The sequence below is a fragment of the Triticum aestivum genome, chromosome 5A (assembly GCF_018294505.1).
Source record: "Triticum aestivum cultivar Chinese Spring chromosome 5A, IWGSC CS RefSeq v2.1, whole genome shotgun sequence".
Lineage (NCBI taxonomy): Eukaryota > Viridiplantae > Streptophyta > Magnoliopsida > Poales > Poaceae > Triticum > Triticum aestivum.
The window spans coordinates 388,811,267-388,825,998 of NC_057806.1; the positions used below are offsets into that span (position 1 = coordinate 388,811,267).

At 45.4% G+C, this 14,732-nt stretch overlaps 2 protein-coding genes across 3 annotated transcripts; both read right to left on the reverse strand.

The window, feature by feature from the left end:
- Nucleotides 1-4,370: 4,370 nt before the first annotated feature.
- LOC123103534 (retinol dehydrogenase 13) lies at nt 4,371-7,262 on the reverse strand. 2 transcript variants are annotated; one of them, XM_044525150.1, is made up of 9 exons: nt 6,970-7,262; nt 6,789-6,855; nt 6,467-6,495; nt 6,178-6,386; nt 5,925-6,043; nt 5,378-5,482; nt 5,233-5,299; nt 4,729-4,882; nt 4,371-4,622 (listed from the first exon to the last, which is right to left on the reverse strand). In XM_044525150.1, the coding sequence occupies exons 1-9, from the start codon at nt 7,144-7,146 to the stop codon at nt 4,467-4,469; spliced, it is 1,083 nt and encodes a 360-aa protein (XP_044381085.1). In that variant the 5' UTR covers nt 7,147-7,262; the 3' UTR covers nt 4,371-4,466. The 2 variants fall into 2 exon arrangements, with proteins under 2 accessions (XP_044381085.1, XP_044381084.1); XM_044525149.1 differs by having other exon boundaries at nt 5,233-5,482.
- Nucleotides 7,263-8,273: 1,011 nt separating this feature from the next.
- Nucleotides 8,274-13,982, reverse strand: LOC123103532 (protein unc-13 homolog). Its single transcript, XM_044525148.1, has 5 exons — nt 13,377-13,982; nt 10,974-11,837; nt 10,259-10,702; nt 9,649-9,838; nt 8,274-9,560 (listed from the first exon to the last, which is right to left on the reverse strand). Exons 1-5 carry the CDS (start codon nt 13,884-13,886, stop codon nt 8,629-8,631), a joined length of 2,940 nt encoding a protein of 979 aa, XP_044381083.1. The 5' UTR covers nt 13,887-13,982; the 3' UTR covers nt 8,274-8,628.
- Between the last annotated feature and the right edge of the window lie 750 nt (nt 13,983-14,732).

The window sequence follows — 14,732 nt, forward strand, 5'->3', positions numbered from 1 at the left end:
AATCTTCTAGCATTTTCAAATTTGAACTTCCATGTTTTTTTGACCTTCTCAGATATTTCAAGTTTTCTAGTTTTTTTTCTAAAAATCTATTTTTATAAACTTTTTTTGAACTACTCTGTTATTTGAGTTGGCCTTCTCTCTTATTTTTAGAAATGAGGAAAATCTAACTTTTAAATAAATTGGTTATTTTTTAGAAACGAGAAAAATCAAAAAAAATTAATGAGCATAACTACTCTGTTATTTTTAATTTGACCTTGGTTTTATCGTTTAGAAATAGGGAAAATCTATTTCTTTATATAGACATCGAACTAATGTGTTATTTAAATTTGAAGTTCTTAGTTTTGTATTTTATAGATGAAAAAATGGATTACTATTGAATTTACCTTTTCACATTGTAAATATTGTTTCCATATGTTTCAACCAAAAATATCTAAGCTTCTACATTTAAACTCGTCATATGAGCAAACGCCGAAAATAACACAATCATCTTTTTCCATGATTTTTGTGAACTTTACTGTTGTTTTATTTTTTTAGTGAACTTTACTGTTGTTTTATTTTCTATCTTTTTAGTACAAATTGAACTGCACAAGTTCGTATGGTGAACTTCTGTATTTTTAATAAACACAACAAAATTCTACAAACAATTCTTTATACAAATACCCAACATTTGATAAATGTCATTTTTGGGGCTCACACAGCAACTCACGCCCACACAACAGAAACTAAACTGCTCCAATGCGTGCGCCACGAGATTCTGTCATCCTCGCTGATGGGGGACAGGGAGCGACGACGGGAGCCCGCACGGGGGACTTCTGTTGATGTGATCGTGGGAGGCACAAACTACATCGACCGGAGAAGGGATTTTGCAGGGCGCCCTTCGGCACTGGCGCTGGGGGCAACTGGGATGGTGGCAGCACAGGTAGGGGATGGGGCGGGGTGATGCAGCAGTAGGGACAGATGGCTCGTCGATCGACAAGATCGTCGAAGTTGTGCTCGGGGGATGGAGGAGGAACAAGAGGGAGCAAGGCGTCATCGGCGCAGCGTGGTCGAGGACGGAGGGGCTCGCCCGAGAAGCACCACCTCTCACGCGTGAGAAACGGCGGATCCAGTTCGCTGGGCTCGGCAGCAGTCGCAGGCCAACCCGCCGGTGATGCGGAGCAGTCCACTGCGATGGTTGGGCGCAGTCCGCGGTGACCATAACGCCCGCAAAGGTCATCCCTGGACAAGTCCGGTCGGGATCCCGCTGGATCCATGCGCACCGGCGCTCACGGAGGGCGGTAGTTGCTATGGCGGCGCGTGGGATGGTGGCGGCGTGATGTTGGTGGTGAAGGGGTCACGCTGGGCGGTGGAGACGCCTACGCGCAGGGTGCTGGCGGGGTCCGGGGCCGCGCTGACAAATTGGGATTGGGGGTTTCCTGGGGTGGCAGCGCCTTCAATTGCTGGGGCGACAGCGGCAGCGGGCGGGGTCAGGGGCGGGGGGGTGTTCGGCGGTGGCGGTGTGCGGGGTCGGGGCGTAGGCGGCGATGCGAGGGGTCGGGGGCGGCGGCGGATTAGTCGGTGTCCAGGGAAGGGCGAGAGGTGGGGGATGATTTGTCGGGATTTTTTTACGTGATCTCAGGAACAGCAAATCGCCCCTATATAGCGCTCTGTGATCCAAATAGTTATTCTAATCCTAGGATTAGAATAGTGCCACAACAACGATTGTTAGCCGTGTGCGGCGCCCCCCTCCATAGTTTACGCCTCCGGTCATATTGTCGTAGTGCTTAGGCGAAGCCCTGCATAGATCACTTCACCATCACCGTCATCACGCTGTTGTGTTGACAAAACTCTCCCTTGACACTTTGCTGGATCAAGAGTTCGAGGGACGTCATCGAGCTGAACGTGTGCAGAACTCAGAGGTGTCGTACGTTCGGTGCTTGATCGGTCAAAATGAGAAGAAGTTCGACTACATCAAACGCATTGTCAAACGCTTCCGCTTTCGGTCTACGTGGGTACATGGACACACTCTCCCCCTCTCGTTGCTATGCATCTCCTAGATAGATCTTGCGTAAGCGTAGAATTTTTTTGAAATTGCATGCTACGTTCCCCAAAAGTGTCCTTGTGTGGCACCCCTCCCCATGTATATATAGGTGGGAGGGGAGAGGGAGGCACCCAGGGCAGCCAGGGCGCCGGCCCTAGGGCTCCTGTCCTCCTGCACCCCCCTTTCCTTGTATGGACAAGGGGAAAAGGAAAGAGGGGGAGAGGGGAGGAAGTGGAAGTCCAAGTCCACACTTTCCTTTCCTCCTCCCTTTCCTTTCCCTCCCCATAGGGTCGGCCCCTATAGAGGGTGCACCAGCCCCTTGTGGGCTTGTGTGTTCTCTCACTTGTCCCATAAGGCCCATAACTTTGCCGGGGATGCCCGAAACTCCTTTCGGTGACACGATAATTACCTGGTACCCTCTGAAACACTTCCGGTGTCCGAGTACCATTGTCATATATATAAATCTTTACCTCTCGACCATTTCGAGACTCCTCGTCATGTCCGTGATCTCATTCAGGACTTCTAACAACATTCGGTCGCCAAATCATATAACTCATATAACACTATATCGTCAATGAACGTTAAGCGTGCGGATCTTACGGGTTCGAGAACTATGTAGACATGACCGAGACACCTCTCCGATTAATAACCAATAGCGGAACCTGGATGCCCATATTGGCTCCTACATATTCTACGAATATCTTTATCGGTCGAACCGTTATGACAACATACGTAATTCCCTTTGTCCATCGGTATGTTACTTGCCCGAGATTCGATCGTCGGTATCTTCATACCTAGTTCAATCTCATTACCGGAAAGTCTCTTTACTTGTTCTGTAACACATCATCCGTAACTAATTCCTTAGTCATTTGCTTGCAAGCTTATGATGTGTATTACCGAGAGGGCCCAGAGATACCTCTTCGATACTCGGAGTGACAAATCATAATCTCGATCTATGCCAACTCAACAAACACCTTCGGAGATACCTGTAGAGCATATTTATGACCACCCAGTTACGTTGTGACGTTTGATAGTACACAAGGTATTCCTCCAGTATCCGGGAGTTGCATAATCTCATAGTCGGAGGAATATGTATTTGACATGAAGAAAGCAATAGCAATAAACTGAACGATCAATATGCTAAGCTAACGGATGGGTCTTGTCTATCACATCATTCTCCTAATGATGTGATCTCGTTATCAAATGACAAGACATGTCTATGGTTAGGAAACCTTAACCATCTTCGATCAACGACCTAGTCTAGTAGAGGCTTACTAGGGACACGGTATTTGTTTATGTATTCACACATGTATTTAAGTTTCCGATCAATACAATTCTAGCATTAATAATAAACCTTTATCATGAATAAGGAAATATAAAATAACAACTTTATTATTGCCTCTAGGACATATTTCCTTCAGAAAATGACCCTAGTCATAATCCTAATAGGTAGTGGGCTTTTGCACCTCTTTGGGCTGCCTAAAAGTCTTCAAATGATCATCTCCTCATAGCCCACATAGGAGGATATCCCAATGAATTTAGTATCTAATTTTTACTTTGGAGTTTGAAAAAATTAAGTCAATTTTAAACAATATTAATATGAAGAAGCACCCAATATGAGCAAGAGCACAAGGGCAGGTGCTTGGTACAAATCAGTGTCAATCACTACCGCATCAAAAGCTACAATGTGTCGATTGATTCAAGGCTGGTACCGTGAACAGCTAAGGGCCAAAACACTCAGATATGCAATGACATTCACGCTCCGTTTGTATGTATGTATTGAGAGCCTCTGAACTACATTGGGTCTAATACCAAATCAGTGTTGTTTCGGAAATATGCTACAATACCAAATCTATTGTTTGCTTGCACATGAAATTCAACAAAGGAGGCAATACCAATTTCACGTCTGGATGTTCTGTTGATGAATTGGGTATCGACAAAAAGAATTGGGATTCAGGCAGGGGCAACAGTTGCGAGCGGGAGAGGAGGGGCAGCGGTGGCGAGCACCGAGCAGGAAACGATTAGCGGAGATGATGGCGAGCGGGGAGAGGAAGAACCGTCGTGGTCGAGCTCCTAGAGGTCACTCCTTTGTCGTTGTTTCTTTTTCACTGTGAGCAAGCCGGTATGTATGTTGAGCAAGCCGGTATGTATGTTTCACGGGGCGAGCGATTTCAAGAGGAAAATGTTGGTCTGGAGCTTGGTATCGTGGAGAGAAATCACTCTCGGTATTGAATCCGTTTCCAGGAAGTGTCTTAATTCCTTATATATTTTTTAGGAAATATAGGATTTGTTAGATAAGGCTTAATTCCCCAAAACCCCAAAAAATCCCTCAAATATGACTTTTAGGGGATCTGCTAGAGATGCTCTCTGTATCGTTCCAATTTTATCAGATGTTCCTGAAGGGACTGCTAGAGATGCTCTAACGATGTCAAATTTACAAGCTGGTTCAACCAGTCCTCGATTCACAGTCTCTAAGCCGCAGTTCCCGGAGCAACGCTGAAGATGCTGCCCACAGCTTCTTGGCTATCTCGATGTCATAGGACAGCACGGAAGACCTGATGGTTCTTCCCTTCCCTCCAAAAAAATACTTCCCAGATGCTTCCTGCGATATAACAACTAAAACTCAGAGATGGTACTAGACGTTGATGCATCTTTTTTTTCATTGCGAAATGGCAGAAGCTTTGAGAGGGTTTTGACAGGAAGGTTACCCGCGGCGCCAAGGCTGCGTCAAGGACAGCATCAATCCCCGTATCTGGCTGCTGTAGGAGATTCAGGGTGCGCAGAATAAAGAACGCGAACCGAGAAAGGCATGGAGGGAGCTCCCGCATGATGCGTGTTTCTACCACACCTGGATCCGCAGCCCTATAAGCATGAAATTTAAGACTTTAAACACGAGAATAAACAAACTCAAATGATAAAACAACTAAAAGGGCTTAAGGTAGCATAGCACGACAGAGAGATGAGCCTTCGAAATCCATCCTTGTACCAAAGATAATTAACGAGTTTCGGTAAAAAGGAAAAGACAACAGAACTACAGAAGAACATAATTTTGCAAGGACTTTGACATTTGGGTCAGACATGTTTTAGTAGAGGTTTACTTGGTGGGCAATGGGCAAAAAGCGCTGCTACACATCTCATCATGTGAATCAAATACGACTGCATGAAGAATAAATGGAAGGGGAAAACACACGACAGGACTAAATGGCACATACATGACAGAGATACCAGAAGAGATGTGAAGTTGTCGATGAAGTTCATATGAGAACATAAGTAAACAAACTGCAATGGGAAAAAATGAGACAGATAGATTCTGTAGATAAGAGCTGCATGAAGTGAATACTAAAGCAAGAGGCGTACATTTGGTATACTCGTAAGTACTAGCTAAGGGGTAACTTCCCCCAACTGAATGCTGACCAAACTTCACTCCTTGCAGTGCCTCCTCGGACACATCAATTTCTGACACTGGAGATATAATAATTGCACGTGTTAATCAAAGAGAATGTGTACGGGGAGAGGGAAACTGTTAGAATGGTGGTACGATGTGACCAGCTGCAAGAGCAAATAGTACACATAGTATACCAGATTCAAAATAGACGCAACAGGGAAATATGTGGTCCACTACATTTTGGCAATGGAGCTACTACAACCAAGAAATCCATAGGGAGTGGCAACATAATTCAACAGATAGATGCAAACAAAATAAACAGATAGGTGGGCTTGGCATGCACTCACGCACCTAGACACCTGACCAATGTCCAGTTCTATGTCAGATAGATGCAAACTAATATATGAAATACAAAAATTTACATAATGTGGCAATGTCCGCAACAATAGTTCAAAATAGGTTGAGAAAAAGTTCGTACAGTTGGTGTACTATATACAATAGGAAAAACTTCAAACTTACCACATCTGTGTGTGAAAGATGTTAGATTAACCACCCGGGAAGGTACCAGGCTGTTCTTCAGCAGTGGTAAAAGAATGCTGGTCAGGATAAATGGACCAATGTAGTTTGTCTGCATCACTCTGAAAGTCACATACATTAAGGTTCACTTAGAGAATTGGCTAGATAAAAGAAAGCATAATGCTGATATTAAGAGAACATGTGGTTTGAAGCCACATAATTCTTTCACAAGAATAATTCCAAGGAAAGCACGTACTCATCAATCCCATCCTCAGTAACTCTGTGTGATTTTGCAAGCATCCCAGCATTATTAATCAAAAGCTGAATGGAAGGCTCCAGATTCGAATCCCGAATCCACTGATTGAGCGAAGCTTCAAACTTCTTAATTGACCTGTGGGATGACAAGTCCACTTGAAAGGCTTCAAGACAGGCATCCGGCTGTTGCCTATGAATTTCTTTAGCAGTCTGGTTTTACATAGAGTGCAGCAGTGATGATAATGGCAAACAGAAGCAAACAGACACCCAACCGAAGCGGCAAACAATACCTCACTCAGCAATTGCGCAGAACGCCCAGCTGAGGCAAAATAGAACATGTATCATTTTAGTCCGCTGAATACAAGTCCCACAGCAAGGACAAAATAAAGAATGAACATGAACCTAATCGAGAATTCAAGATGCAGCAGAGAATCAATTTATCTGTATAGCAGGTGGTGAATAATGACATGAAACATGACATCCGCGTTTGCAGATTCATCGAATGTCAGATATATAGCGTTCAACAAAGGGCACTCTATTTTGCACGAGACCAGGCGCGCCAAGTGCTCGACGAAATGCCCGCACGAGCACGACAAGACACGCGCGACTCACCGAGCACGACATGGTATCCCTCCCGTGCCAGCGCCGCCGCAGCCGCCCGGCCGAGCCCCGACGTCGCCTGCGAGCACGCGCCATGGACGGAGCACCGTGAGAAGGCCGCGCACCATGGAAAACAGTACAGTAAAATACGATAAAATAGGCGGGCGTGACTGGTAGGGCAGTTCCAGATTACCCCGGTGACCACGCAGATGGGACGGCCGCCGCGACCTACGTCTTCCCGGCGGCGAGGGGCGGCGGTCCGGCCACGGAGGAAGAGGAGGAGGTAGGAGTAGAGGAGGGAGAGGGTCCACAGGACGCCCATGCGCCAGAACTGGGGCGAGCAGACCATGCGGAGCGCGTCGCGGTCCATGGCGGGGCGGCGGGTCTGGCGATGGCGGCGTCGTGGACCCGTGGACCCGGAGTCACTGCGTCAACTCAAACGAACGGCTGGATCCTTGCTGGAAGCTGCGGGGAGCGAGTTGGCAAACTGCCTGGTCCAGACATCCAAACCGTGTTTTCTTATTTTGAATACATGTTTTGTTGAGTCTACGTTTTTCTCAGGCCCAGACATCCAACCAAACACATTTTTCTAATACTTCCACTCGAAAACAAATTGTGCGCTAGAAACATGCAGCGTTTCTGACCAAAATTTTACACAGACATGTTAGTATCTTCCTAATAAACATTCATGGCAAATCTTTTTTTTAGACAAAGCTAAGCTTTATTGATCATAATCCATATGGAGTGGGATACAATTCGGATTATGAGGCTTAGCCAACTACATGTGGCGCCTCGCACCGAGAGAGAGTGCATGCTTAGCTAAACTATGAGCTTCACCGTTTGAATGACATGCCATGATGGGAATGGACGAACGTTACTCATTGGGACACTGATCCGGCCCATAATTTCAAGGTCGATGACTTCTAGGTCTGCTTCACAAAAAAAATTGGGCTAGGGGAGCCGGTCACCGTCAGCCCACCGAAACAAGCGGGTCAATCCAAATTTAGTTGCTCAAAGTTATAGCCTACGCAAGCGGGAGCTACATGCACTGGGGCTGCCCTTTAAAGTTATAGCCTGCGCCCTGCGGTTACAATGCATATAAATTTGCAAGATTGTTACCCCTTGTGCTTATATGAAAACTTTAAATTATTGCGGTTACAACACCTAATCCCTATAAACACATCCAAAAAACTAAGCCAACAAGTCTTGAGGTTGACAAAGTCATCATGGACACCTCGCTATCGACAAGAACATCACCTCCCACTGAATGAATATTCCACCATTATGAGGCACCAAAGCGTAAAAACCTAGGGTTTGAACCCTGATAGTACTGCCCTACTGATCAACCAACCACATGTTGGTTCTCCTTAACCAAGAACATCTACAACACAGAGTTTTACAAACAGGAGAGCGAGGAGCCAAGAACCAATGAAATGCCAAAACGCAGTGCATTGCATACAGCAAGCTAAAACGAGCGCCAAACGAACGGGGCCATGCCAACACAAAACACATAACTTATTCACAAAGATGAATGGATATACCTGTTGCAAACTAGTAAAACGGAATCGAGATATATCTGTTACAAACACGGGCGCACAAAGGCTAACATCAGCAAAAGAACTGGGTCAGAGAAACATGTATACAAATAATAATCAACAAATACCCCCACCCTCCAAAAAAGGGTGAGAAAAGAAAAACAAAACCCCCTCCCCTCTGTGGAACCTTTACAATGGTGTTACTCGCAGGGTCGTGCCATACCGAATACATTATCCCGAGCAAATATCTGTTGTGATAGATAGCGGCGGCGGCTGGAAATGTACAACCTGTGTGTCATGAGCTGTCATCCCATGCGTCAAAGCTTCTTGGGAAGGCCATAGGTTTTCTTGAGGAACCTTGTAGCCGCCTCCTCGTGCCGGTAGCACAGGACCCGCAGGACCGTGTTCGCATCATTTGGACTCCAGTGGCCTGTAGTCGTTGGCATCGGCAACTTGCCCCTGGAGGCAGTTCGGCTTTGATCCGAATCGGCAATCAGTCGTTTGAACCGCTCGATGAGGCCTTCCGAGTCTGTTCGTAGGAGGGGCAGGACATTCTTTACCTGGGAGGACGCCTTGTCGACCAGCTCCTCCGGCAAACCATCTCCGTCGGCCAGAAACAGGTCTCTGAGGGACCTGAAGTCGCCCTCTATTATCTGAGAGTCCTGCCGGGTAAAAGCACGCAGAGGCCCACCAGCAAGGATAACCAGCAAGAAGCCGTCGAATGTGGCTTTCATCAATGCCGTTATGGCACGGTTCCGCACCTTGATGTGCACCGTACCTGATATTGTCTCCAGGATAGGATCAAGCTCTCTCAACAATAAGTCCACCCTGCTCGATGCAATATCAGCGATGTAGAGGGTGTCCCACAGAATATGGCCCAAGTCGAAAAAGGTGACCTTGTAAGCAGTCGTCTCACACAAGTGTTGTATACCTTCTTGACAGGCCGCCTGACAAAGTTCAAACTTGAACTCCAATCCATTAGTAATATCTGCCTGAGCTGACTCGACGTTCCGCAAGCATGTTTTAATCTTCTTCTCTAGGTTCTCCAGCTCGCTTCGGATGTACTGAAGTGTATTCAGGCGCACACAAAGTTGAGGAAGGCCCAAGGGGTCAGTTCCATTGGTTGCTCCATTCTGTGGTCCTCGATGCTGTGGATTCTGTGGCTTCTCCTTTTTCTTGAATAGTAGTTTAGAGCCAACCTCACATCGTGTTAGTGGAGGCAGTTCGGGCATAAAAGAACTCCTTGACCCTGTAATTAAATCAGAGGGAAATTTTACTCAGCATCCAAACACCAAGTTACAGAAAACGATTCCATCTTTTGTGTACGTAGTACTTACCACAGCCAGATTTTGCTTTAGACACATAAAGCTGTAAGCTTCTATCCAGACCTGCTGTCAGATCAGGAAGAAGAGCTGGATGCATTGGTATGGGCAATTCGAAAAATGCATCCAGTGTTTCCCCAATAATCCGAAGCATCTCCACAGACGAGGGAGCAAAGTTATCTCTGTTGGCACCTGGACTCCATGTCTGCATAGAAGATATTGCCAGGCTTAGTGGAACAGAAAACTTAGACTAGGCACATGTTTTAAGCTAAACCTAACAGAACTGCTACTGTGAAAATTGTTTCTATAGAGCAACAAATTGTGTTGGCATAATCCTCACATAGGGATCGTTCAGACTCAAGACGCATGAGTCAATATATTGCTTGGGTTTGTACACACAGCTCTTATTGTGCCAACTAGACGGAACAAAACTAATATGGTGGCATGATTTTATTTTATTTTTGACAGCGAACTGAAAACTAGCCACATGAACACTAGCCATATGCAGATATAGAGTAACTTAATCTTGCAAGCCATAACATCATGCAACATCAAGTACTAAACTATGAAGGTTTCTATTTATACTGGGAAAATAAGACATGGCAGTAAAGCAAAATAACAGCACCTCTTGCTTCAGATTCCGGTCAACCCATCCCTTGAGTCTATCCACCCTTTCTTTTATCCACAGTTTCACAAGATTAGCAATTGCATTTTCAGCTTCATATGGTGGCATCTCTCTGATTAATGACTTGCCTCCATCATCACTATCCACAGAATCTTCGACAGCAATATTAACGAGATCCTTTTCTAATTTGTCTGCAGACTTGAGCACTTGAACTGTCTCCGGGGTTAACTCTGTAAGCCCAGCTATGAACTGCTTCAGCTCACTTCCATAACATGAATGAAGCGTTGCAACAGCAACACCTGAAGCGAGGGGATGCCATGTCTTCAATATTGGACTGTACAGATTTTTCTCCTTAATTGCTAGGTCACCAATGTCCTTTGCAAGGATAGACATAACTGGGGTAGGGTTCCTTGATGATCGCTTTGAATCTGCTTCTTCCATTCTCTGTACAGGTGAAAGGTGTGTCACATACATTTCTGTAAGATTTGCAGCTCAAATTGTCTAGTAAGAAAAGATTATTAAATGTACTGTTTGGGTTTCAGCAAAATAATTTCTTGGGGATTAGGTACCAGGAATGTACTTCTAAAAGTTTTGTTGCCAAAATAGCACTAGCATGAACAGTGACGCGGTTGACATAATCAAAATAATTAATGAAGCAACTGGACATTTTCAGCAAACGAGGTAAAGGCATAGTTTTCAGCGGAAGGGGACTTACTTGAGCAAAAGCTGTACGGAGTGAAGACCTTACATATGTTTCTATCCTACTTCGAGCTACATCAGTCTCTTCTTTCCTCCTACGGCGGTATTCATGGGATATATCTTCAACAAGCACCTTTGCAGCTGTCACTCCAATTGAGACAATACCTTGCATGGACTCGATGTTACTTGTATTAAATGTTTCATGGTACGCCAGAAGTCTTTTTTCTGTCCAGCCCATTATCGAGCTTAATGTTGAACTCAATACTTTACAGTAATTTGGATCCTTGGTGGTTTTGGCATCCTTTGCAACTTCAACCAACTGATTCTCAGCAGCAGAAAGCAGCTCGATATCAACTTGGCCTGACATAACAAAATGATTGAACAGTGCCCAAGCGAAGCAAAGATTATGAAGCATCTGGTTAATTCCAAGAATAACCCAAGTCTTCTTCAAGAGCTCAATCACCTCATCAATCTCGTCAACCACAGTGCTATCATCACTATCAAAGCAAGCTTCTACCAACATTTGGTAAAGATGGAGATTCAAGGGGAAACCATCTGCCCAGTGGCATCCATCAGAAGTTCCATCATGGGACCTTCCAGCAAGGGACGTGACAGCAGTGCGTAAGACCTGCATTGACTCTGAGTTTTTCCCAGTTTCAAGTGGCCTATCATATGCTCCACGTATGATTTGCTTCAGCCGTTGTGCAGAACTGTCTGATTTGTTCAGCGGAACAAACGGGTGAACAAGCAAACCAGCCTCAATAAGCTTTAAGTTCCTGCCCTGCCATGCGTCGTGTTCTTGAAGATCAGGGAAATCTGATGCCTTGAACTGCTGCAGGAATTCCAAGGGTAAAACCATAGCTTCCGCGCGCCTGCCAAGCTGCCAAGAAAATTGGAGTTCAAAGTAAGTATACACAAGTTCTACATGACTACAGAAATGGACATTAATTTCATCAATGTTTACATGGATTTAGTAGGACCATCAAAACAATAGAGACTCCACTATCTTAGCTAAAAAATCTTATCTGAATTTATTCTCTACAGGAATGTGAAGCAGCAGATGACATACTATTAGGTTGTATACATACATATATAGACATAAAGTTCATGTTTAGCATGTTGACATCAACCTGAAGTCCAAAACAAGCATTCCAAAGAAGTTCACCGAGATGGATGTGAGCACTAAAGAAGATGTTAGTGTGTGCAACGGTTCACATGTTCATGAATCAACCAAGCAAAAAAATGTCAGAAGCATTGCTAGAAATGCATCCATTAAACCAAAGTTCTACAGCTAAAGCTACACTGCTAATGCATTGCCAGAATGCCAATACAATTCAAGTTGCCAAGGAAGCTCAAGGTGTAGTTTGTATCAAGAAAACCCAGTCATAATTACACCCTCTTATTCAGCCAATCCAATGACACTTCATTTTCTTTAACCTACTCCACAAGTCCTAACGCACACCTCTGCACTCACAGAAATGCTCATGGATGCAGTCAAATTCATTGTCATGAGTCATTATACTGTCTCCATTCCTTGCAAGAACGGCGAAAGAGGAGGCTTATTTGTTTCTTGTTGGCGCAAGAGCAAAATGCAATTTTGCAGTGGCATGTCAAGTTAATAACTTGTTGGAACTGACATAAGTAATAGCTCACCCCAAACATTTTTTCCCTCGATCTTCTAAAAGCAAATGATAGTTCAGCAAGTTGTTAGAAGTTCTATTGTATATCATCAACTTCTTATCCTCATTGATGCAATTAATATACACTGCTCTTTGCATGGTGGACTGGATTAGCATCCATGTCATTGATTTCTCCACTTTTGTGGTATATTTTCCCATTTCCTCCCCTTACTTCCACAGCACTTCGTCACTGAAGCAAAACCCGGTATCAAGATAAGAATCATGCAACTTACCACGGTTTCTGGTTCCCACTAATTATATAATTAAAAATCCTATTATATAATCAATGGTACGATCAAATGATGCACGGGAAAGTGAATTATTCCATTTCAGCCGACAATTATGAGATTCAAGCTAAAAAAAAGGAAAGAAAACTATTTTCACACCCCTCGAGAAAAGGCTCGCACACTCGCCAGTTGTATTTCAACTCAACTTGAGATACGGAAAACCAAAAATAGAAAGTGAGAAAATAAGCATGTTTTCAGGTAAATTTGAACTTTATCGAGCCCTCCAACTAACTGCGAAGAACACTAACTAAACTAGTAGAACCAAAGCGAAGATCAAATTTTCTATGCTTTTGCCGCGGCACGCTGAACCCACCCCAGATCTACCACAATCTGCCGACACGGAATTCAAGCAAGCACGAAAATGGCGATCAAATGAGCAAACTTTAAGCTGCATTTCAGCTCGAATCCCACGGATTGACGCGCTAACAACCGCAACCAACTGAGAGATCCTACCTGACCCGCGGCGATGCGGAGGAGGCCCCTCCGGATCCTGGCGTCGGCGGGCTCCGACACGCGCATCTGCGCCCGCATCAGCTCCCCGACCGTCGCCGGCCGCCGCGGGGCCGCCTTGACCCCGGCGCCGCCGCTCCCCGGGCTGCCCCCCTTGGACGAGGCCGAGGACTTGAGCCCGAGCGCCTTCTTCATCTTGCTGGCGGCGGCCGAGGTGAGCGAGCGCTGGAGCGAGGAGGAGGAGCTGTTGGCGGAGGACGCCGAGGAGGCCGAGGCCGGGGAGGCGGGGCCCGCCTGGGGGATGTAGGTGAGGGGCTTGCCGCCGGTGGTGCGGGACGCGGCGACGAGGACCTCGTAGGCGGTCTCGCGGAGCTCGGCCGGGGAGAGCTGCACGCCGAGGTCGGAGAACGGCGACGGGAGCGCGGAGGCGGCGGGCGACGCGGCCGGGGGCGCGAAGCCATTGGAGGAGGAGGAGGCGGAGTCGCGGCGGGGGTCGCGGAACAGGCGGGCCATCGCGTCGGCAGCGGCGGCGGTCGGCAGGGCAGCTTGCCTCTCGCTCTCTCTCTCTCTCTCTCTCTCTCTAGCTGGTGGGGGGAGAGAGAAAGGGAGGGAGGTGGGGGTGTGTATGCGCGTGCCGCTTTTGCTCTCCAGCCCAGGGATGGATGATGAGGAGAGAGAAAGTGAAGAGACACCCATGGTGAATTGCTAGATGTACCACGATTTTACCTCGGTTATTATACATGTTGTTCTACAAAGTTAGTGTAGTAAGCTGTGTAACTTCGAAAATTAAAACGTTTTAAAAATTAATTCTACATTTAAAATTAGATTTTTCATGAAAATGATTTAATTTTTTAATAATATATGCAAGTGACATTTACCTGACCAGATGTCCAAAACGACATGTAGGAGTATTTACGAATAGCGGGAGTACCTTTTATTACTATGTGCACTCATGTGAACCATAAGTGTATGAGTTTGTGGGTTTCATTTGATGTGAATGGTAATTCTATTTCTCATTCGAGGGCTCAGTAATAAAATTGGACCCTTGTAAATTTGACTATTGAGTATATTGTTTACCCTTAGGACTCCCTTTTTTTTATAGTGTTAGAAATATGTCGTGTGGCATCTGCATAAATGATATATTTTCTCTTTTTTGCGGGGAATAAAATAATATTTTCATTCTAAGTAGTAAAGTACTTTGCAAAAGCAAAAGTAATCTCAGGTCGCCTTTAATTAGAAGAAAAGAAGGTGTTACAAACTAGGTGAGCATCTAAGACATATTAGCCACATATATTAAAATATGAGGTTTACAAAATTTATAACAGTGGCAATTGTATTATTGGGGGGTATACGCGCAAA